At 49.0% G+C, this 24916-nt stretch overlaps 2 protein-coding genes across 3 annotated transcripts; both read left to right on the top strand.

Moving 5' to 3' along the window:
- Positions 1 to 416: 416 nt before the first annotated feature.
- On the top strand, positions 417 to 24432 carry LOC125372522. Its single transcript, XM_048382845.1, has 7 exons — positions 417 to 753; positions 2307 to 2456; positions 16806 to 16936; positions 18869 to 19018; positions 20396 to 20551; positions 22026 to 22252; positions 23076 to 24432. Exons 1-7 carry the CDS (start codon positions 681 to 683, stop codon positions 23140 to 23142), a joined length of 954 nt encoding a protein of 317 aa, XP_048238802.1. The 5' UTR covers positions 417 to 680; the 3' UTR covers positions 23143 to 24432.
- Positions 23172 to 24432, top strand: LOC125372523 (fibropellin-1-like). 2 transcript variants are annotated; one of them, XM_048382846.1, is made up of 3 exons: positions 23172 to 23618; positions 23662 to 23715; positions 23878 to 24432. In XM_048382846.1, exons 1-3 carry the CDS (start codon positions 23556 to 23558, stop codon positions 24367 to 24369), a joined length of 609 nt encoding a protein of 202 aa, XP_048238803.1. In that variant the 5' UTR covers positions 23172 to 23555; the 3' UTR covers positions 24370 to 24432. The 2 variants fall into 2 exon arrangements, with proteins under 2 accessions (XP_048238803.1, XP_048238804.1); XM_048382847.1 differs by lacking the exon at positions 23662 to 23715 and having other exon boundaries at positions 23175 to 23618.
- Positions 24433 to 24916: the final 484 nt, after the last annotated feature.

Raw genomic sequence — 24916 nt, 5'->3', positions numbered from 1 at the left:
CTACAGCAGTTGGAATACCATGACTTGCATCGTCGTTGTCTGTCCTAGAGGACTTAACGGGAACCAAACATCAATGGATTTATTGTGGTTCCATCATTATTTGACAAATTAAACTGTAAGTTTAAATTAGCCTTGCAGATTTGTATTTCATTTCTATAAAATAAGGTTTGAGAGTTTGTTCTTAATAAAAAAGTCATGCAGGGTTTATTTTCTGTCAGTAGCAATCTTGAAAATCTGAAAATATCTGAAATTGATGCATGTATCAGGATATTTCTCCACATAGTCTATTTAACCCTCAAATAAAAGTACGGTTCAATAAAACTTTTAAGTGGTATGCAGACTGGAATTATAATTCGAGTTACTTCCCTTATTCCGCGAAACCTGCTCAGTATCCAATCAAAATCGCGAGAGACAAAGCGGCAGCATCAAATGAAAGAAAAGTCCGCGAAATGGCGAAGTTGTAAACAATTTCCGAGACTCATTTATTGCGGTCGCACTGGGTTATATTCCAGCGTGTAGTTTTACAAGTTATGTTCCTTAGTTGAATTTTATGTCTCAGCTGACTTTTTGGGAAGTTAAAAAGTTTCTGTAAGCTTGAGGAGTGGGGTGCCGGTGTGATCGCTCGTTCCGCCTCGTTGGGTCCGCGTGAATGGTGACGCGAGTCCGTCGATCACACCAACATGAACAGCAGATATCCGCTCCGAAATATTCCTGTCCGCGGACAGGATTACGTCAACCCAGCCCTTGCACACGGTAAGTAGGACACGGGGAATAGTAAATGTGTACAGCAAATGGGAGACATCGAAATGTGGCGTGACAAAGTTGAAGCCATACGCCCCAGATGAGTCCGGAGGACGTTGTATTTTTTAAAATTTATATATTTATAATTATTATATTTCTTTTCTTTTTTCTGGTGGGGGGGGGGGGGGGGGGGTATATTTTCTTCAGTTTCAACTTTATTCAAAACAAATAAATATTATTTAATATTTAAAAGAAAGAGAGAAGACATTCGCTTTGTAACTCAACTAGATCTATCTACAGTGCCAGCTGACCACACTCAGTCACTGACTGACCTTGTTTCTGTATCAGCATGACCAACACAATATTCAAGTGTATTTTTTTAGCTAATGTTTCCACAACAAAGCTCCAGACGATGACTTTTTGAGCAATTGAATTTTTACTCGACGCTTTCTATTTTACTTTGGGTTAGATCTATTACATTTATTCATCACACTATTGGGGTTTTCCCAAAATGAGTCGATTTTAAGCATTTTGAGATTTTAAAAAATTTAAAAAATGTTTTAGATGTATATAACTGTTCTAAATATATAGGCTTGACTAGGAAAGTAAATAAGCTCATAATTGTGTTTCGGAAATTAACTCTGTTGTATGCATGCTCAAAAAACTTCATTGGGTATTTACATGTGCTGTTTTCAAACAATTGCATGTGTTTCTGTACGCAAGTTAATTGAAAGTAATTTGGTTTTGAATAGTTTTAGGGGGTATTTTACACAAATACGCAACTTATCTGTAGCTCTGCAACTTTTTATTATTATTTTCTTTTTAGTTGTGTACACGTTGTGTGATGGAATTTATCGCTTCATGTTCCAAAGAGATCTAGAATTGTGTAACAGTGTTGTGGGTGCTTTCTATGCCAGTATACTTGTTATTGGAGGATATGTCCTTGATATCAGCTCGGCTTATACCTATGAGTGAGTGAGTGAGTTGTGTTTTAACGCCGCTTTTAACAGTATTCCAGTTATATCACGGCGTGTCAGCTTAATGTGGGAGGAAAGCCCAAAGTGATGCAGGTCTCAGACATTTACCACTTCGGTGAAACCCATGAGCACGGGTATGGTGCTGACAAACCTAGAAACATGAACCTGGATTCAAACCCACAATGATAGGTTTCTGGCGTGCCAAACGGACACAACTCTGCACATCGAATCGCGGCGCCTTAGACTACTGGGCCACCCATGCCCCCGCAAATAAGTTTAAAAAATTACAACTTTATGAATAATAACGGTGTAAGAATCCACATTGAAACATTGCTGTATGACATAAACCAGAAGTTGTTATACACAAAGTTGTACGTTTTTCTTACCTGATACTGGTGACAGTCCATGTGTCACCAGAGGCATTGGCCGACCTGAGATACTGGGACACTGTTACTCACTCACTCACTCACTCACTCACTCACTCACTCACTCACTCACTCACTCACTCACTCACTCACTCACTCACTCACTCACTCACTCACTCACTCACTCACTCGTTGTCAGTCCCGGATGTTGACCATGTTTCAGTGATGGACTTGTTGAACACCTGGCTACCTCCAACGCCTGTGACGTCGCCAGACGAGATGGTCATACAACAGCGTAGTCGTCGCCGCAGTCCGACCAAACAGCCGTCCAAGTCCCCTGCTACTGTGTTCTGTACGGACTTCCAGTCATTCGGTAGGTAGACATGGTCTCACGGTGTGATGTCCTCGTGTGTCTCATGGTGTGTGTGTTGTTGTAGACCTGGTCACGACGTCCTCGTACGTCTCATGGTGTGTGTGTTGTTGTAGACATGGTCGCGACGTCCTCCTTCATCTCATGGTGTGTGTGTTGTTGTAGACCTGGTCGCGACGTCCTCGTACATCTCATGGTGTGTGTGTTGTTGTAGACCTGGTCGCGACGTCCTCTTTCATCTCATGGTGTGTGTGTTGTTGTAGACCTGGTCGCGACGTCCTCGTACATCTCATGGTGTGTGTGTTGTTGTAGACCTGGTCGCGACGTCCTCGTACATCTCATGGTGTGTGCATTGTTGTAGACCTGGTCGCGACGTCCTCGTACATCTCATGGTGTGTGTGTTGTTGTAGACCTGGTCGCGACGTCCTCCTTCATCTCATGGTGTGTGTGTTGTTGTAGACCTGGTCGCGACGTCCTCGTACATCTCATGGTGTGTGTGTTGTTGTAGACCTGGTCGCGACGTCCTCCTTCATCTCATGGTGTGTGTGTTGTTGTAGACCTGGTCGCGACGTCCTCGTACATCTCATGGTGTGTGTGTTGTTGTAGACCTGGTCGCGACGTCCTCCTTCATCTCATGGTGTGTGTGTTGTTGTAGACCTGGTCGCGACGTCCTCGTACATCTTATGGTGTGTGTGTTGTTGTAGACCTGGTCGCGACGTCCTCGTACATCTCATGGTGTGTGCGTTGTTGTAGACCTGGTCGCGACGTCCTCGTACATCTCATGGTGTGTGTGTTGTTGTAGACCTGGTCGCGACGTCCTCCTTCATCTCATGGTGTGTGTGTTGTTGTAGACCTGGTCGCGACGTCCTCGTACATCTCATGGTGTGTGTGTTGTTGTAGACCTGGTCGCGACGTCCTCCTTCATCTCATGGTGTGTGTGTTGTTGTAGACCTGGTCGCGACGTCCTCGTGCATCTCATGGTGTGTGTGTTGTTGTAGACCTGGTCGCGACGTCCTCCTTCATCTCATGGTGAGCCTGTTGTTGTAGACCTGGTCGCGACGTCCTCGTGTGTCTCATGGTGTGTGTGTTGTTGTAGACCTGGTCGCGACGTCCTCGTACATCTCATGGTGTGTGTGTTGTTGTAGACCTGGTCGCGACGTCCTCCTTCATCTCATGGTGTGTGTGTTGTTGTAGACCTGGTCGCGACGTCCTCCTTCATCTCATGGTGTGTGTGTTGTTGTAGACCTGGTCGCGACGTCCTCCTCCACCTCATGGTGTGTGTGTTGTTATAGACCTGGTTGCGACGTCCTCCTTCATCTCATGGTGTGTGTTGTGTTGTAAACCTGGTCGCGACGTCCTCGTACATCTCATGGTGTGTGTGTTGTTGTAGACCTGGTCGCGACGTCCTCGTACATCTCATGGTGTGTGTGTTGTTGTAGACCTGGTCGCGACGTCCTCCTTCATCTCATGGTGTGTGTGTTGTTGTAGACCTGGTCGCAACGTCCTCCTTCATCTCATGGTGTGTGTGTTGTTGTAGACCTGGTCGCGACGTCCTCGTACATCTCATGGTGTGTGTGTTGTTGTAGACCTGGTTGCGACGTCCTCCTTCATCTCATGGTGTGTGTGTTGTTGTAGACCTGGTTGCGACGTCCTCCTTCATCTCATGGTGTGTGTGTTGTTGTAGACCTGGTCGCGACATCCTCATACGTCTCATGGTGTGTGTGTTGTTGTAGACCTGGTCGCGACGTCCTCGTACATCTCATGGTGTGTGTGTTGTTGTAGACCTGGTCACGACGTCCTCGTACGTCTCATGGTGTGTGTGTTGTTGTAGACATGGTCGCGACGTCCTCCTTCATCTCATGGTGTGTGTGTTGTTGTAGACCTGGTCGCGACGTCCTCGTACATCTCATGGTGTGTGTGTTGTTGTAGACCTGGTCGCGACGTCCTCCTTCATCTCATGGTGTGTGTGTTGTTGTAGACCTGGTCGCGACGTCCTCGTACATCTCATGGTGTGTGCGTTGTTGTAGACCTGGTCGCGACGTCCTCCTTCATCTCATGGTGTGTGTGTTGTTGTAGACCTGGTCGCGACGTCCTCGTACATCTCATGGTGTGTGTGTTGTTGTAGACCTGGTCGTGACGTCCTCCTTCATCTCATGGTGTGTGTGTTGTTGTAGACCTGGTCGCGACGTCCTCGTACATCTCATGGTGTGTGTGTTGTTGTAGACCTGGTCGCGACGTCCTCCTTCATCTCATGGTGTGTGTGTTGTTGTAGACCTGGTCGGGACGTCCTCGTACATCTCATGGTGTGTGTGTTGTTGTAGACCTGGTCGCGACGTCCTCGTACATCTCATGGTGTGTGCGTTGTTGTAGACCTGGTCGCGACGTCCTCGTACATCTCATGGTGTGTGTGTTGTTGTAGACCTGGTCGCGACGTCCTCCTTCATCTCATGGTGTGTGTGTTGTTGTAGACCTGGTCGCGACGTCCTCGTACATCTCATGGTGTGTGTGTTGTTGTAGACCTGGTCGCGACGTCCTCCTTCATCTCATGGTGTGTGTGTTGTTGTAGACCTGGTCGCGACGTCCTCGTGCATCTCATGGTGTGTGTGTTGTTGTAGACCTGGTCGCGACGTCCTCCTTCATCTCATGGTGAGCCTGTTGTTGTAGACCTGGTCGCGACGTCCTCGTGTGTCTCATGGTGTGTGTGTTGTTGTAGACCTGGTCGCGACGTCCTCGTACATCTCATGGTGTGTGTGTTGTTGTAGACCTGGTCGCGACGTCCTCCTCCATCTCATGATGTGTGTGTTGTTGTAGACCTGGTCGCGACGTCCTCCTTCATCTCATGGTGTGTGTGTTGTTGTAGACCTGGTCGCGACGTCCTCCTCCACCTCATGGTGTGTGTGTTGTTATAGACCTGGTTGCGACGTCCTCCTTCATCTCATGGTATGTGTTGTGTTGTAAACCTGGTCGCGACGTCCTCGTACATCTCATGGTGTGTGTGTTGTTGTAGACCTGGTCGCGACGTCCTCGTACATCTCATGGTGTGTGTGTTGTTGTAGACCTGGTCGCGACGTCCTCCTTCATCTCATGGTGTGTGTGTTGTTGTAGACCTGGTCGCAACGTCCTCCTTCATCTCATGGTGTGTGTGTTGTTGTAGACCTGGTCGCGACGTCCTCCTTCATCTCATGGTGTGTGTGTTGTTGTAGACCTGGTTGCGACGTCCTCCTTCATCTCATGGTGTGTGTGTTGTTGTAGACCTGGTTGCGACGTCCTCCTTCATCTCATGGTGTGTGTGTTGTTGTAGACCTGGTCGCGACATCCTCATACGTCTCATGGTGTGTGTGTTGTTGTAGACCTGGTCGCGACGTCCTCCTTCGTCTCATGGTGTGTGTGTTGTTGTAGACCTGGTCGCGACGTCCTCGTACATCTCATGGTGTGTTTGTTGTTGTAGACCTGGACGCGACGTCCTCGTACATCTCATGGTGTGTGTGTTGTTGTAGACCTGGTCGCGACGTCCTCGTACATCTCATGGTGTGTGTGTTGTTGTAGACCTGGTCGCGACGTCCTCCTTCATCTCATGGTGTGTGTGTTGTTGTAGACCTGGTCGAGACGTCCTCGTGCATCTCATGGTGTGTGTGTTGTTGTAGACCTGGTCGCGACATCCTCGTACATCTCATGGTGTGTGTGGTGTTGTAGACCTGGTCGCGAAGTCCTCGTACATCTCATAGTGTGTGTGTTGTTGTAGACCTGGTCGCGACGTCCTCCTCCATCTCATGATGTGCGTGTTGTTGTAGACCTGGTCGCGACGTCCTCCTTCATCTCATGGTGTGTGTGTTGTTGTAGACCTGGTCGCGACGTCCTCGTACATCTCATGGTGTGTGTGTTGTTGTAGACCTGGTCGTGACGTCCTCGTACATCTCATGGTGTGTGTGTTGTTGTAGACCTGGTCGCGACGTCCTCCTTCATCTCATGGTGTGTGTGTTGTTGTAGACCTGGTCGCGACGTCCTCGTACATCTCATGGTGTGTGTGTTGTTGTAGACCTGGTCGCGACGTCCTCCTTCATCTCATGGTGTGTGTGTTGTTGTAGACCTGGTCGCGACGTCCTCCTTCATCTCATGGTGTGTTTGTTGTTGTAGACCTGGTCGCGACGTCCTCCTTCATCTCATGGTGTGTGTGTTGTTGTAGACCTGGTCGCGACGTCCTCGTACATCTCATGGTGTGTGTGTTGTTGTAGACCTGGTCGCGACGTCCTCCTTCATCTCACGGTGTGTGTGTTGTTGTAGACCTGGTCGCGACGTCCTCGTGCATCTCATGGTGTGTGTGTTGTTGTAGACCTGGTCGCGACGTCCTCCTTCATCTCATGGTGAGCCTGTTGTTGTAGACCTGGTCGCGACGTCCTCGTGTGTCTCATGGTGTGTGTGTTGTTGTAGACCTGGTCGCGACGTCCTCGTACGTCTCATGGTGTGTGTGTTGTTGTAGACCTGGTCGCGACGTCCTCCTTCATCTCATGGTGTGTGTGTTGTTGTAGACCTGGTCGAGACGTCCTCGTGCATCTCATGGTGTGTGTGTTGTTGTAGACCTGGTCGCGACGTCCTCGTACATCTCATGGTGTGTGTGGTGTTGTAGACCTGGTCGCGACGTCCTCCTACATCTCATGGTGTGTGTGTTGTTGTAGAACTGGTCGCGACGTCCTCCTCCATCTCATGATGTGTGTGTTGTTGTAGTCCTGGTCGCGACGTCCTCGTACATCTCATGGAGTGTGTGTTGTTGTAGACCTGATCGCGACGTCCTCGTACATCTCATGGTGTGTGTGTTGTTGTAGACCTGATCGCGACGTCCTCGTACATCTCATGGTGTGTGTGTTTTTGTAGACCTGGTCGTGACGTCCTCGTACATCTCATGGTGTGTGTGTTGTTGTAGACCTGGTCGTGACGTCCTCGTACATCTCATGGTGTGTGTGTTGTTGTAGACCTGGTCGTGACGTCCTCGTACATCTCATGGTGTGTGTGTTGTTGTAGACCTGGTCGAGACGTCCTCATGCATCTCATGGTGTGTGTGTTGTTGTAGACCTGGTCGCGACGTCCTCCTTCATCTCATGGTGTGTGTGTTGTTGTAGACCTGGTCGCGACGTCCTCGTACATCTCATGGTGTGTGTGTTGTTGTAGACCTGGTCGCGACGTCCTCCTTCATCTCATGGTGTGTGTGTTGTTGTAGACCTGGTCGCGACGTCCTCGTACATCTCATTGTGTGTGTGTTGTTGTAGACCTGGTCGTGACGTCCTCGTACATCTCATGGTGTGTGTGTTGTTGTAGACCTGGTCGCGACGTCCTCCTTCATCTCATGGTGTGTGTGTTGTTGTAGACCTGGTCGTGACGTCCTCGTACATCTCATGGTGTGTGTGTTGTTGTAGACCTGGTCGCGACGTCCTCCTTCATCTCATGGTGTGTGTGTTGTTGTAGACCTGGTCGAGACGTCCTCATGCATCTCATGGTGTGTGTGTTGTTGTAGACCTGGTCGCGACGTCCTCCTTCATCTCATGGTGTGTGTGTTGTTGTAGACCTCGTCGCGACGTCCTCCTTCATCTCATGGTGTGTTTGTTGTTGTAGACCTGGTCGCGACGTCCTCCTTCATCTCATGGTGTGTGTGTTGTTGTAGACCTGGTCGCGACGTCCTCGTACATCTCATGGTGTGTGTGTTGTTGTAGACCTGGTCGCGATGTCCTCCTTCATCTCATGGTGTGTGTGTTGTTGTAGACCTGGTCGCGACATCCTCGTACATCTCATGGTGTGTGTGGTGTTGTAGACCTGGTCGCGAAGTCCTCGTACATCTCATAGTGTGTGTGTTGTTGTAGACCTGGTTGCGACGTCCTCCTTCATCTCATGGTGTGTGTTGTGTTGTAAACCTGGTCGCGACGTCCTCGTACATCTCATGGTGTGTGTGTTGTTGTAGACCTGGTCGCGACGTCCTCGTACATCTCATGGTGTGTGTGTTGTTGTAGACCTGGTCGCGACGTCCTCCTTCATCTCATGGTGTGTGTGGTGTTGTAGACCTGGTCGCGACGTCCTCATACGTCTCATGGTGTGTGTGTTGTTGTAGACCTGGTCGCGACGTCCTCCTTCATCTCATGGTGTGTGTGTTGTTGTAGACCTGGTCGCGACGTCCTCCTTCATCTCATGGTGTGTGTGTTGTTGTAGACCTGGTCGCGACGTCCTCCTTCATCTCATGGTGTGTGTGTTGTTGTAGACCTGGTCGCGACGTCCTCCTTCATCTCATGGTGTGTGTGTTGTTGTAGTCCTGGTCGCGACGTCCTCCTTCATCTCATGGTGTGTGTGTTGTTGTAGACCTGGTCGCGACGTCCTCGTACATCTCATGGTGTGTGTGTTGTTGTAGACCTGGTCGCGACGTCCTCCTTCATCTCATGGTGTGTGTGTTGTTGTAGACCTGGTCGCGACGTCCTCCTTCATCTCATGGTGTGTGTGTTGTTGTAGACCTGGTCGCGACGTCCTCCTTCATCTCATGGTGTGTGTGTTGTTGTAGACCTGGTCGCGACGTCCTCGTACATCTCATGGTGTGTGTGTTGTTGTAGACCTGGTCGCGACGTCCTCGTACATCTCATGGTGTGTGTGTTGTTGTAGACTTGGTCGCGACGTCCTCCTTCATCTCATGGTGTGTGTGTTGTTGTAGACCTGGTCGCGACGTCCTCGTACATCTCATGGTGTGTGTGTTGTTGTAGACCTGGTCGCGACGTCCTCGTACATCTCATGGTGTGTGTGTTGTTGTAGACCTGGTCGCGACGTCCTCCTTCATCTCATGGTGTGTGTGTTGTTGTAGACCTGGTCGAGACGTCCTCGTGCATCTCATGGTGTGTGTGTTGTTGTAGACCTGGTCATGACGTCCTCGTACATCTCATGGTGTGTGTGGTGTTGTAGACCTGGTCGCGACGTCCTCGTACATCTCATAGTGTGTGTGTTGTTGTAGACCTGGTCGCGACGTCCTCCTCCATCTCATGGTGTGTGTGTTGTTGTAGTCCTGGTCGCGACGTCCTCGTACATCTCATGGTGTGTGTGTTGTTGTAGACCTGATCGCGACGTCCTCGTACATCTCATGGTGTGTGTGTTGTTGTAGACCTGGTCGCGACGTCCTCGTACATCTCATTGTGTGTGTGTTGTTGTAGACCTGGTCGTGACGTCCTCGTACATCTCATGGTGTGTGTGTTGTTGTAGACCTGGTCGCGACGTCCTCCTTCATCTCATGGTGTGTGTGTTGTTGTAGACCTGGTCGTGACGTCCTCGTACATCTCATGGTGTGTGTGTTGTTGTAGACCTGGTCGCGACGTCCTCCTTCATCTCATGGTGTGTGTGTTGTTGTAGACCTGGTCGAGACGTCCTCATGCATCTCATGGTGTGTGTGTTGTTGTAGACCTGGTCGCGACGTCCTCCTTCATCTCATGGTGTGTGTGTTGTTGTAGACCTCGTCGCGACGTCCTCCTTCATCTCATGGTGTGTTTGTTGTTGTAGACCTTGTTGCGACGTCCTCCTTCATCTCATGGTGTGTGTGTTGTTGTAGACCTGGTCGCGACGTCCTCGTACATCTCATGGTGTGTGTGTTGTTGTAGACCTGGTCGCGATGTCCTCCTTCATCTCATGGTGTGTGTGTTGTTGTAGACCTGGTCGCGACATCCTCGTACATCTCATGGTGTGTGTGGTGTTGTAGACCTGGTCGCGAAGTCCTCGTACATCTCATAGTGTGTGTGTTGTTGTAGACCTGGTTGCGACGTCCTCCTTCATCTCATGGTGTGTGTTGTGTTGTAAACCTGGTCGCGACGTCCTCGTACATCTCATGGTGTGTGTGTTGTTGTAGACCTGGTCGCGACGTCCTCGTACATCTCATGGTGTGTGTGTTGTTGTAGACCTGGTCGCGACGTCCTCCTTCATCTCATGGTGTGTGTGGTGTTGTAGACCTGGTCGCGACGTCCTCATACGTCTCATGGTGTGTGTGTTGTTGTAGACCTGGTCGCGACGTCCTCCTTCATCTCATGGTGTGTGTGTTGTTGTAGACCTGGTCGCGACGTCCTCCTTCATCTCATGGTGTGTGTGTTGTTGTAGACCTGGTCGCGACGTCCTCCTTCATCTCATGGTGTGTGTGTTGTTGTAGACCTGGTCGCGACGTCCTCCTTCATCTCATGGTGTGTGTGTTGTTGTAGTCCTGGTCGCGACGTCCTCCTTCATCTCATGGTGTGTGTGTTGTTGTAGACCTGGTCGCGACGTCCTCGTACATCTCATGGTGTGTGTGTTGTTGTAGACCTGGTCGCGACGTCCTCCTTCATCTCATGGTGTGTGTGTTGTTGTAGACCTGGTCGCGACGTCCTCCTTCATCTCATGGTGTGTGTGTTGTTGTAGACCTGGTCGCGACGTCCTCCTTCATCTCATGGTGTGTGTGTTGTTGTAGACCTGGTCGCGACGTCCTCGTACATCTCATGGTGTGTGTGTTGTTGTAGACCTGGTCGCGACGTCCTCGTACATCTCATGGTGTGTGTGTTGTTGTAGACTTGGTCGCGACGTCCTCCTTCATCTCATGGTGTGTGTGTTGTTGTAGACCTGGTCGCGACGTCCTCGTACATCTCATGGTGTGTGTGTTGTTGTAGACCTGGTCGCGACGTCCTCGTACATCTCATGGTGTGTGTGTTGTTGTAGACCTGGTCGCGACGTCCTCCTTCATCTCATGGTGTGTGTGTTGTTGTAGACCTGGTCGAGACGTCCTCGTGCATCTCATGGTGTGTGTGTTGTTGTAGACCTGGTCATGACGTCCTCGTACATCTCATGGTGTGTGTGGTGTTGTAGACCTGGTCGCGACGTCCTCGTACATCTCATAGTGTGTGTGTTGTTGTAGACCTGGTCGCGACGTCCTCCTCCATCTCATGGTGTGTGTGTTGTTGTAGTCCTGGTCGCGACGTCCTCGTACATCTCATGGTGTGTGTGTTGTTGTAGACCTGATCGCGACGTCCTCGTACATCTCATGGTGTGTGTGTTGTTGTAGACCTGATCGCGACGTCCTCGTACATCTCATGGTGTGTGTGTTGTTGTAGACCTGATCGAGACGTCCTCGTACATCTCATGGTGTGTGTGTTGTTGTAGACCTGGTCGCGACGTCCTCCTTCATCTCATGGTGTGTGTGTTGTTGTAGACCTGGTCGCGACGTCCTCGTACATCTCATGGTGTGTGTGTTGTTGTAGACCTGGTCGCGACGTCCTCGTACATCTCATGGTGTGTGTGTTGTTGTAGACCTGGTCGCGACGTCCTCCTTCATCTCATGGTGTGTGTGTTGTTGTAGACCTGGTCGAGACGTCCTCATGCATCTCATGGTGTGTGTGTTGTTGTAGACCTGGTCGCGACGTCCTCCTTCATCTCATGGTGTGTGTGTTGTTGTAGACCTGGTCGCGACGTCCTCCTTCATCTCATGGTGTGTTTGTTGTTGTAGACCTGGTCGCGACGTCCTCCTTCATCTCATGGTGTGTGTGTTGTTGTAGACCTGGCCGCGACGTCCTCCTTCATCTCATGGTGTGTGTGTTGTTGTAGACCTGGTCGCGACGTCCTCCTTCATCTCATGGTGTGTGTGTTGTTGTAGACCTGGTTGCGACGTCCTCGTACATCTCATGGTGTGTGTTGTGTTGTAGACCTGGTCGCGACGTCCTCGTACATCTCATGGTGTGTGTGTTGTTGTAGACCTGGTCGCGACGTCCTCCTCCATCTCATGGTGTGTGTGTTGTTGTAGACCTGGTCGCGACGTCCTCCTCCATCTTATGGTGTGTGTGTTGTTGTAGACCTGGTCGCGACGTCCTCCTCCATCTTATGGTGTGTGTGTTGTTGTAGACCTGGTCGCGACGTCCTCGTACATCTCATGGTGTGTGTGTTGTTGTAGACCTGGTCGCGACGTCCTTGTACATCTCATGGTGTGTGTGTTGTTGTAGACCTGGTCGCGACGTCCTCCTCCATCTCATGGTGTGTGTGTTGTTGTAGACCTGGTCGCGACGTCCACGTACATCTCATGGTGTGTTTGTTGTTGTAGACCTGGTCGCGACGTCCTCGTACATCTCATGGTGTGTGTGTTGTTGTAGACCTGGTCGGGACGTCCTCGTACATCTCATGGTGTGTGTGTTGTTGTAGACCTGGTCGCGACGTCCTCCTCCATCTTGTGGTGTGTGTGTTGTTGTAGACCTGGTTGCGACGTCCTCCTTCATCTCATGGTGTGTGTGTTGTTGTAGACCTGGTCGCGACGTCTTCGGACATCTCATGGTGTGTGTGTTGTTGTAGACCTGGTCGCGACGTCCTCATACGTCTCATGGTGTGTGTGTTGTTGTAGACCTGGTCGCGACGTCCTCCTTCATCTCATGGTGTGTGTGTTGTTGTAGACCTGGTTGCGACGTCCTCCTTCATCTCATGGTGTGTGTGTTGTTGTAGACCTGGTTGCGACGTCCTCCTTCATCTCATGGTGAGCCTGTTGTTGTAGACCTGGTCGCGACGTCCTCGTACATCTCATGGTGTGTGTGTTGTTGTAGACCTGGTCGCGACGTCCTCATACGTCTCATGGTGTGTGTGTTGTTGTAGACCTGGTCGCGACGTCCTCCTTCGTCTCATGGTGTGTGTGTTGTTGTAGACCTGGTCGCGACGTCCTCGTACATCTCATGGTGTGTTTGTTGTTGTAGACCTGGTCGCGACGTCCTCGTACATCTCATGGTGTGTGTGTTGTTGTAGACCTGGTCGCGACGTCCTCCTCCATCTCATGGTGTGTGTGTTGTTGTAGACCTGGTCGCGACGTCCTCCTTCATCTCATGGTGTGTGTGTTGTTGTAGACCTGGTCGCGACGTCCTCGTACATCTCATGGTGTGTGTGTTGTTGTAGACCTGGTCGCGACGTCCTCCTCCATCTTGTGGTGTGTGTGTTGTTGTAGACCTTGTTGCGACGTCCTCCTTCATCTCATGGTGTGTGTGTTGTTGTAGAACTGGTCGCGACGTCCTCGTACATCTCATGGTGTGTGTTGTGTTGTAGACCTGGTCGCGACGTCCTCGTACATCTCATGGTGTGTGTGTTGTTGTAGACCTGGTCGCGACGTCCTCCTTCATCTCATGGTGTGTGTGTTGTTGTAGACCTGGTCGCGACGTCCTCCTTCATCTCATGGTGTGTGTGTTGTTGTAGACCTGGTTGCGACGTCCTCCTTCATCTCATGGTGTGTGTGTTGTTGTAGACCTGGTCGCAACGTCCTCCTTCATCTCATGGTGTGTGTGTTGTTGTAGACCTGGTCGCGACGTCCTCCTCCATCTCATGGTGTGTGTGTTGTTGTAGACCTGATCGCGACGTCCTCGTACATCTCATGGTGTGTGTGTTGTTGTAGACCTGATCGCGACGTCCTCGTACATCTCATGGTGTGTGTGTTGTTGTAGACCTGATCGAGACGTCCTCGTACATCTCATGGTGTGTGTGTTGTTGTAGACCTGGTCGCGACGTCCTCCTTCATCTCATGGTGAGCCTGTTGTTGTAGACCTGGTCGCGACGTCCTCGTGCATCTCATGGTGTGTGTGTTGTTGTAGACCTGGTCGCGACGTCCTCGTACATCTCATGGTGTGTGTGTGTTGTTGTAGACCTGGTCGCGACGTCCTCCTTCATCTCATGGTGTGTGTGTTGTTGTAGACCTGGTCGCGACGTCCTCGTACATCTCATGGTGTGTGTGTTGTTGTAGACCTGGTCGCGACGTCCTCCTTCATCTCATGGTGTGTGTGTTGTTGTAGAATGCGGCACACAGCAATAGTCAGGCTGTATGACGATGGCCTGTAAACAATCGGGGACTGCCCCGTGGTCCAGTGGTAGAGTGTTGAATGCGGCACACAGCAATAGTCACGCTGTATGACAATGGCCTGTAAACAATCGGGGAGTGTTGAAGGCCCGGTCCCGTCACATCAAAGACGTTATAAGATGGTACAGTGGTTCCTCGCTATAGCGTGCTTCAATATAGCGCTGACTCCGTTATAGCGCGGTAAAGCATAAGCTCTAGTTTCATCTCAGTCACGTAACACTGGAAATACCCCTCAACAAATCCGAACAGAAGTATGCAATTTAATCCTATTATTATCATATCTGGTTATAAACAAACTGTTCCTTGTTTATCTGGACTAATGTTTGCAATATATTTTATTAATTATATTCAGAATTTCATTCAGTAATAATAATAATGTTTGCGAAGTGATCGGTAGCTCACACAACTCACCGTTATTAACGGCAACCACAGCCAGGTATTGACGCCTTGAAACAAACTTGTGTTGCAATAGAAAGGATACACGTTTCATAAATGCCATACCAGGACTTGCTAAAAGTCATATTTGAGGCAGTTTGACTGTTAAATGTCAACATAACTTTTTCGCGAAATACATGTAGCGTGGGAAATCCCTATGGTGACTGGTCAAGTTGTTCCATACGCCAAAAAATATCCTGCATACCATCTGTACCAAAGTGCCAAGCTTATGATTCTTATCATTTAAAAATATATATATATGTAGTGGAAGCTGCAACTAAGATAACACGATATTGGAATATATTTTTCCTGATAAAATAATAATTTCAGATACAATTTCTTCTGACGATTGCATCAAAATTCTTTGTATCATTGGGTACTTTTCAACTGAATCACCAGTAGGGGAAACAATCCAGTGATCAGTATTGTGAGCAACGATCCATGTCGTCAGTGTAAGATGGGGCACAATGCAATACACTCATTAAGACAGTCCAGTGATCAGTATTGTGAGCAACGATCCATGTCGTCAGTGTAAGATGGGGCACAATGCAATACACTCATTAAGACAGTCCAGTGATCAGTATTGTGAGCAACGATCCATGTCGTCAGTGTAAGATGGGGCACAATGCAATACACTCATTAAGACAGTCCAGTGATCAGTATTGTGAGCAACGATCCATGTCGTCAGTGTAAGATGGGGCACAATGCAATACACTCATTAAGACAGTCCAGTGATCAGTATTGTGAGCAACGATCCATGTCGTCAGTGTAAGATGGGGCACAATGCAATACACTCATTAAGACAGTCCAGTGATCAGTATTGTGAGCAACGATCCATGTCGTCAGTGTAAGATGGGGCACAATGCAATACACTCATTAAGACAGTCCAGTGATCAGTATTGTGAGCAACGATCCATGTCGTCAGTGTAAGATGGGGCACAATGCAATACACTCATTAAGACAGTCCAGTGATCAGTATTGTGAGCAACGATCCATGTCGTCAGTGTAAGATGGGACACAATGCAATACACTCATTAAGACAGTCCAGTGATCAGTATTGTGAGCAACGATCCATGTCGTCAGTGTAAGATGGGGCACAATGCAATACACTCATTAAGACAGTCCAGTGATCAGTATTGTGAGCAACGCTCCATGTCGTCAGTGTAAGATGGGGCACAATGCAATACACTGATTAAGACAGTCCAGTGATCAGTATTGTGAGCAACGATCCATGTCGTCAGAGAAGATGGGGTACAATGCAATACACTCATTAAGACAGTCCAGTGATCAGTATTGTGAGCAACGATCCATGTCGTCAGTGTAAGATGGGGCACAATGCAATACACTGATTAAGACAGTCCAGTGATCAGTATTGTGAGCAACGGTCCATGTCGTCAGTGTAAGATGGGGCACAATGCAATACACTAATTAAGACAGTCCAGTGATCAGTATTGTGAGCAACGATCCATGTCGTAGAGAAGATGGGGCACAATGCACCAAGTCTGACCACCCGGTCCATTGGTCGCCTCTTACGCCAGCAGAGGTTGCTGGGGACCAATCCTAACATGGAAACACTCTGGGGCTATCATGACCTGGCCTGACAGGGGCGGTCGGGTAGCCTTGTGGTTATAGCGTTCCCCAAATGGGTACAACGTTTGAAGCCCATTTCTGGTGTCCCCCGCCGTGATATTGCTGGAATATTGCTAAAACCGGCGTAGAACTATAACCACCCACCAACCCAAACTCGCCCGACCACCCACCCAATCACCCAATCACCCACCCATACACTCACTCACTCAGCCTCCCACCCACCCACCCAATCATGCAAACCCAAGCACCCACCCACGCAAACCCACCCACCCACTCACTCTCACTCACTCACTCACTCACTCACTCATCCACTCATCCACCCACTCACTCACTCACTCACTCACTCACTCACTCACTCACTCACTCATCCACCCACTCACTCACTCACTCACTCACTCACTCATCCACTCATCCACCCACTCACTCACTCACTCACTCACTCTGAGACCTTCCATTCATCACTGAATCCTGTCCCCACACAGACTCACCGCCCAGGGACCGCCTCATGACCACGCCCGAGGCAGGAGACACGCCCCTCAGACACGCCGGGGTCGCGGGTATCAGGAAGAGGCTGTTGATGAGTCCCCCCTCCGACACCACTGCGCTCACAAAGGTAGGTGTAGAGTTGTCTCCCCTGTGTCCCCCGTCCGACACCGCAGCGCTCACAAAGGTAGGTGTAGAGTTGTCTCCCCTGTGTCCCCCGTCCGACACCGCAGCGCTCACAAAGGTAGGTGTAGAGTTGTCTCCCCTGTGTCCCCCGTCCGACACCGCAGCGCTCACAAAGGTAGGTGTAGAGTTGTCTCCCCTGTGTCCCCCGGTCGACACCGCAGTGCTCACAAAGGTAGGTGTAGAGTTGTCTCCCCTGTGTCCCCCGTCCGACACCGCAGCGCTCACAAAGGTAGGTGTAGAGTTGTCTCCCCTGTGTCCCCTGTCCGACACGGCAGCGCTCACAAAGGTAGGTGTAGAGTTGTCTCCCCTGCTTGCTAACTGCTTGCCCATGATCCGTGTCCAGTTAAAATTACAAAAGGCTTGCTGAAACATTATGCAGATGGTCCGTGTTGCTCGTCAAACTTTCACCCTTCTCTGTGTTTGTTAATTGATTTAATTGTACAATGCTCGTGAATCATGTAATTTTGATGTGAATATATTTTGGGGGAATGAGGTCGTGTACCTCAAAGATCATCTTGATGGTATGACAGAACTGCAGTGATGGCTATTTTGTGTTGTTCTGTACAACAAGATCTTTATTTGCTCATAAAATAGCCACGGAAAAGGCAAAGAAAGCCAAGATTTAATATCCAGAGTGCAGGCGAAGACATTCTAGGGACGAGGAGTTCTAAAACAGAGCGCCAGATAACCTGTGTATCTGTGAAATACGCATCAGAAATGCAGAAATATGCAGTAAAATAAAATCCAAGCGTATCTAATACTCAACCAACATTACAGATACGCTACAAAAATAAAACTTCTGCGTATCATCATATTGTGAAGTAACCCTGCGTATTCGATTAGCAAATCAGCAACTTATTTTGAAATTATAAACGGGCATTCCGTCAACCTTGCTTAACTCCACGATGACAGTTACATCATGATCATTTGCCATCACACTTTCTTGTGGAAGTATCGTGGTATTTTTGAGTCCTATAAAGCTCTCGAACCCACACGACACCAGTTTGCAGGGACTAGATGAATAGTGTTTTTAAATATTTAACTTAAATACCAACGTGTAAAAACTAGTGGGTAACAGAAATTTGAATACCCAGATAGAATTTCTGATATCCAATGATTTTAAAATACATGGGTAAAATACCCACGACACCAAAAGCTTATCTGGAGCTCTGCTAAAAGTTTCGCTGCCCCCGGGGTCACTCAGTTAGTTTGGTGAAGTAGCAAGCATGGTGGCTACACACATTTGTTGTTCAATCAACCCATGCCATCTTCCCGAGGCAAGGGAGTTAACTGACTTTAAAGTCCAGTTTCCACCCTTGCCGAACTAGTCCGGAATTCCTGGGCTTGACCGTAGTGCCACCATTATGAGTTATGTTCCTTCTAAGCCTCTCCTATGGACCAATCAGATTCCACCTCTCGTATCACTTGCATTTGTTTCAAACAAAATGGTGGCGCCAAGTCAAAACAATCTGATTGATAATCAAGATCTATATTATGATAAAACGGGTCTTACATAGCGAAGTGATTCAAATCATGTGAGCACCTTGATTAAAAACATGAAAAGACTTGGAAAATATCTGTTGACAGCAAGTTGGCGGTGCACATGCTTTGCATAACCTTCAAACGACAGAAATCTGCACATTTTACAAACCGGATTCCGATTTCGGTGCGCGATTTTGATTGGACCATGCATAGACTCATTAGCCCAGCCAAAATGTAACTCCATAATACCAGCCTAGTTCGGCAAGGGTGGAAACTGGACTTTTATAGTCAGTTAACAGAATGGCCCATACAGGCGCGCATTCTACAAAGCAGCTTAAACACTGAACTCCTTCCCCTGGTGTATCAATCAGTTCATGACTGCTGTTGTTGGCAGACTCTAGCCCCGCCCTACAAGAAGACGAGGAAACGGGAGAGTGCGCAGCGCGAGATGTCGGACAGCCTCAGACAAGAGTTGTCTGCCTTGAGTAACCAACAGCTGATCCAAGTCATCTCGGACATCGCAAACAGATATTCCCTGCAGAAGGTCAGTCACTGAGTTATCCCCCTTTGTTGTGCTATTGGCAGAGTTATCCCCCTTTGTTGTGCTATTGGCAGAGTTATCCACCTTTGTTGTGCTATTGGCAGAGTTATCCACCTTTGTTGTGCTATTGGCAGAGTTATCCACCTTTGTTGTGCTATTGGCAGAGTTATCCCCCTTTGTTGTGCTATTGGCAGAGTTATCCCCCTTTGTTGTGCTATTGGCAGAGTTATCCCCCTTTGTTGTGCTATTGGCAGAGTTATCCCCCTTTGTTGTGCTATTGGCAGAGTTATCCACCTTTGTTGTGCTATTGGCAGAGTTATCCACCTTTGTTGTGCTATTGGCAGAGTTATCCACCTTTGTTGTGCTATTGGCAGAGTTATCCACCTTTGTTGTGCTATTGGCAGAGTTCTTTGACATGCACTTGGGCAGAGTTACCCCCCTTTGTTGAGCACTTGGCAGAGTACCACCCCTTTATTGAGCACGTGGGCAGTTATCCATCTTTGTTGTGCAATTGGCAGAGTTACCCCCCTTTATTGAGCACTTGGGCAGTTATCCATCTTTGTTGAGCACTTGGCAGAGTTACCCCCCTTTATTGAGCACTTGGGCAGTTATCCACCTTTATTGAGCACTTGGCAGAGTTACCCCCCTTTATTGAGCACTTGGGCAGTTATCCACCTTTGTTGTGCAATTGGCAAAGATATTCTTTGTTGTGCACTAGACCGCCTCCGTGGTTAAACCCCATTTCACCTCACCTCACCCCTACCTTTGTTGACAGGAAGTGAGGTCTACATTACCCACCCCTGAGTTGTCTCCCCTACCTTTGTTGACAGGAAGTGAGGTCTACATTACCCACCCCTGAGTTGTCTCCCCTACCTTTGTTGACAGGAAGTGAGGTCCACATTACCCACCCCTGAGTTGTCTCCCCTACCTTTGTTGACAGGAAGTGAGGTCCACATTACCCACCCCTGAGTTGTCTCCCCTACCTTTGTTGACAGGAAGTGAGGTCTACCTTACCCACCCCTGAGTTGTCTCCCCTACCTTTGTTGACAGGAAGTGAGGTCCACATTACCCACCCCTGAGTAGTCTCCCCTACCTTTGTTGACAGGAAGTGAGGTCCACATTACCCACCCCTGAGTTGTCTCCCCTACCTTTGTTGACAGGAAGTGAGGTCCACATTACCCACCCTTGAGTTGTCTCCCCTACCTTTGTTGACAGGAAGTGAGGTCTACCTTACCCACCCCTGAGTTGTCTCCCCTACCTTTGTTGACAGGAAGTGAGGTCTACCTTACCCACCCCTGAGTTGTCTCCCCTACCTTTGTTGACAGGAAGTGAGGTCCACATTACCCACCCCTGAGTTGTCTCCCCTACCTTTGTTGACAGGAAGTGAGGTCCACATTACCCACCCCTGATGTGTCTCCACTGGTGCGGAATCTGGAGTTCTTCTGCCGGAATATTCTGCGGTCACTGCCGACATCGAGGCTAATGAAGGATGCCGGATGCTACCACAGAGCGCGCACCCACATCGACAACTTCAAGGTACATGACCAGTTTAGGTCAATGTTAGGTTTGTGACGAGTAGACGAGTAGACGAGACTGGTAAGTGACGAGTAGACGAGACTGGTATGTGACAAGAAGACGAGACTGGTAAGTGACGAGTAGACGAGACTGGTATGTGACGAGTAGACGAGACTGGTAAGTGACGAGTAGACGAGACTGGTATGTGACAAGAAGACGAGACTGGTATGTGACGAGTAGACGAGACTGGTATGTGACGAGTAGACGAGACTGGTATGTGACGAGTAGACGAGACTGGTAAGTGACGAGTAGACGAGACTGGTATGTGACAAGAAGACGAGACTGGTATGTGACGAGTAGACGAGACTGGTATGTGACGAGTAGACGAGACTGGTATGTGACGAGTAGACGAGACTGGTATGTGACGAGTAGACGAGACTGGTATGTGACAAGTAGACAAGACTGGTATGTGACGAGTACACAAGACTGGTATGTGACGACAAGATGAGACTGGTATGTGACGAGTAGACGAGACTGGTATGTGACGAGTAGACGAGACTGGTATGTGACGAGTAGACGAGACTGGTATGTGATGAGTAGACGAGACTGGTATGTGACGAGTAGACGAGACTGGTATGTGACGAGTAGACGAGACTGGTATGTGACGAGTAGACAAGACTGGTATGTGACGAGTACACAAGACTGGTATGTGACAAGAAGACTAGTAGACAAGACTGGTATGTGACGAGTAGACGAGACTGGTATGTGACGAGTAGACGAGACTGGTATGTGACGAGTAGACGAGACTGGTATGTGACGAGTAGACGAGACTGGTATGTGACGAGTAGACGAGACTGGTAAGTGACGAGTAGACGAGACTGGTATGTGACGAGTAGACGAGACTGGTATGTGACGAGTAGACGAGACTGGTAAGTGACGAGTAGACGAGACTGGTATGTGACGAGTAGACGAGACTGGTATGTGACGAGTAGACGAGACTGGTATGTGACGAGTAGACGAGACTGGTATGTGACGAGTAGACGAGACTGGTATGTGACGAGTAGACGAGACTGGTATGTGACGAGTAGACGAGACTGGTAAGTGACGAGTAGACGAGACTGGTATGTGATGACTAGATGAGACTGGTATGTGACGAGTAGACGAGACTGGTATGTGACGAGTAGACGAGACTGGTATGTGACGAGTAGACGAGACCAGCAGAAAGGCAAGGAATCCATGTCTCAACACTGAGGCTAATAGTCAAAGATTATAGTTTTTGTTTGGTGTTAAATGCCACTTTCGGCAATATTCCAGCTATATTACGGCGGTCTGTAAATAATTGCGTATGGACCAGACAATCCAGTGATTGACATCATGAGCATTGATGTACACATGAGGCATACAATGACATCAACCAAGTCTAGCTAGCTAGCGGAAGTTCTGACAAGTGAATGTGTTTCCTGGTGTCAAATCTGACCATTGTTTTGTTTTCCAGCAAGCCTGCATCAGTCAGGGGAGACAACTCCAGCAGTGCAGGGCGTGGCAGGCCCTGTGGGACTATGTCAGGGCCGCCTGGGACGTGGTAGACAAGCTTCCTGTCTGGTGCCATGGTAACCAGAACAAGGCCAGATTTGCATGTCAAAGGTCACTGGCAACAATGGTGAAGATGGTGGCCAAAAGTGGCGGACTTCCCCAGTCCGATCTCACCCAACTCCTCAAGTGGTGAGTCACCATGGCAACAAAATCTTTTGAGCCTCAGTATCAAGTCTAGGGCTGGCTATGGATGCAGATCATAGAGATTGATCGTTGACTAAATATCGATCAATTATCAGTATATATCGAAGAAGTAACTTTGAGCAAGTACCCCAAAATGATTCCGAAAGAAACCAACATATTTCCCTCCACTGGGGAGTGTGGCACATTTATTCAGGGATAACTTTGTGAACATTTGAGATCGAACAAAAACAGTTTGCTTTTCATCTTCGGCAGCTGACATGATTGACAATAACAATTTTTTTTTAGGAAATCTAAACTTTATTTCATGACAATAGTGTAAGATGTTATAAATTACACAATTTTCATATAGATAATCATTAATATTTTTTCCCTTTGTCGATAATTTCGATTATCAATCTTTTTTTGCCAGCCCTGATCAAGTCACTAGTATTGATGGTTTAAACAATGAAGGATGCTGGCTACCCCCCTCCCCATCCTCTCGAACACTCCTTCCCCCTCTCTTTCTCTCTCTGTCTCTCTCAGTCTCTCAGGGGCACGGGTGGCCCAGTCGTCTTAGGCACCGCGATTCGCTGTGTAGAGTTGCGTCCCTTGGGCACGCCAGAAACCTATGATTATGGGTTTGTCAACACCATACCCGTTGGTTTCACTGTAGTGGTAAACGTCCAAGTCCTGCATCGCTTTCCTCCCACATTTAGCTCACACGCCGCGATATAACTGGAATAATGTTAAAAGCGGGGTTAAACCCAACTCGCTCGCTCACTCACTCACTCACTCACTCACTCACTCACTCACTCACTCTCTGTTGCAGGTGTAAGGAGAGACAGGGAGACTGTTCCGCCCTCGCTGTGTGTGCTCAGATGTTGGAACAGACGTGACTCTCGTGAAGACGACCCAGTCCACGAGAACTTCTCACAGACCTGGGCTCCACAAGGCTCCACAAGGCTCCACAAGGCTCCACATTAACATGTGGGGGACATCTTGACCACATAGCATAGACTTCACTGTTCTATCATGTGTCAGTGTCCCTAACAGTTCAAGGAAAATTAACAGATTAAGAAACATTTAATTAGTTATGTTGTTACCATGGTTACTGCCAGTTCAGATGGAGTTGCTTTTCCCACACGTTCTGGGGTTGTTTTATAATTTGACTGGTTGCCATGGCTACTGATGTTGTTGTTAATGGATAGTGGTCATGAATTGAATTTATACCTGATGTTAAGAACTTTTCACGTCATGTTTTAATGTAGCAGTTACCTCCCCTGAATCCTGTCAGTGCTGGTGATCAGGGATGTGTCAGATAGGAGTTACCTCTCCTGGATCCTGTCAGCCCTGGAAGGGAGGGGTGTGTCAGATAGGAGTTACCTCCCCTGAATCCCGTCAGTGTTGGTTGTCAGATAGGAGTTACCTCCCCTGGATCCTGTCAGCCCTGGAAGGGAGGGGTGTGTCAGATAGGAGTTACCTCCCCTGAATCCTGTCAGTCCTGGAAGGGAGGGGTGTGTCAGATAGGAGTTACCTCCCCTGGATCCTGTCAGCCCTGGAAGGGAGGGGTGTGTCAGATAGGAGTTACCTCCCCTGAATCCTGTCAGTGCTGGTGATCAGGGGTGTGTCAGATAGGAGTTACCTCCCCTGAATCCTGTCAGTCCTGGAAGGGAGGGGTGTGTCAGATAGGAGTTACCTCCCCTGGATCCTGTCAGCCCTGGAAGGGAGGGGTGTGTCAGATAGGAGTTACCTCCCCTGAATCCTGTCAGCCCTGGAAGGGAGGGGTGTGTCAGATAGGAGTTACCTCCCCTGAATCCCGTCAGTGCTGGTGGTCAGGGGTGTGTCAGATAGGAGTTACCTCCCCTGGATCCTATCAGTCCTGGAAGGGAGGGGTGTGTCAGATAGGAGTTACCTCCCCTGAATCCTGTCAGCCCTGGAAGGGAGGGGTGTGTCAGATAGGAGTTACCTCCCCTGAATCCTGTCAGCCCTGGAAGGGAGGGGTGTGTCAGATAGGAGTTACCTCCCCTGAATCATGTCAGCCCTGGAAGGGAGGGGTGTGTCAGATAGGAGTTACCTCCCCTGAATCCTGTCAGCCCTGGAAGGGAGGAGTGTGCCTACAGTGACATCTTTACATTGTTACCTTTGCAAATACGATTGTGACGATTGTGAATAAATATTTTTATGAGGTCAGTGTTCAGTGCTTTCTCCAAACCTGGTACTGAATCCAGACATTCTGCCGAATATTCACAGGAAATGTAGATGGTTAATGTTCATGCAGATTGCTTCCTTTTAGCCAGCCACGATTCTCTGACAATAGGTTTGATTCCAAGATTTCCACTACTTCAGATTCTTAGGTGGTAGGGGGACCAGTGTCTAAGGTGCCACAACTCTCTGTGCAGAGTTGCATCCCTTGAATGTGGGTTCGAATCTTGGTTCCGCGATTGTGTACCTAGGTTTGTCAGCACCATAACTGTAGTCCTGTTTTTAAGTGGAAACACAAGGAAGAGTCCATCTCACTTTCTCAGTGGGGGCGGTTGGGTAGCCTAGTGGTTAAAGCGTTCGCTCGTCACGCCGAAGACCCAGGTTCGATTTCCGGCATGGGTACAATGTGTGAAGCCTATTTTTGTTGTCCCCCGCCGTGATATTGCTGAAAGTGGCGTAAAACAATAC

Source organism: Haliotis rufescens, unplaced genomic scaffold (genome assembly GCF_023055435.1).
Source record: "Haliotis rufescens isolate VD_foot unplaced genomic scaffold, xgHalRufe1.0.p SCAF_41, whole genome shotgun sequence".
Taxonomy (NCBI): domain Eukaryota; kingdom Metazoa; phylum Mollusca; class Gastropoda; order Lepetellida; family Haliotidae; genus Haliotis; species Haliotis rufescens.
Note: the sequence above shows the minus strand (reverse complement) of the source record. Positions and strands in the feature narration are given on the sequence as shown.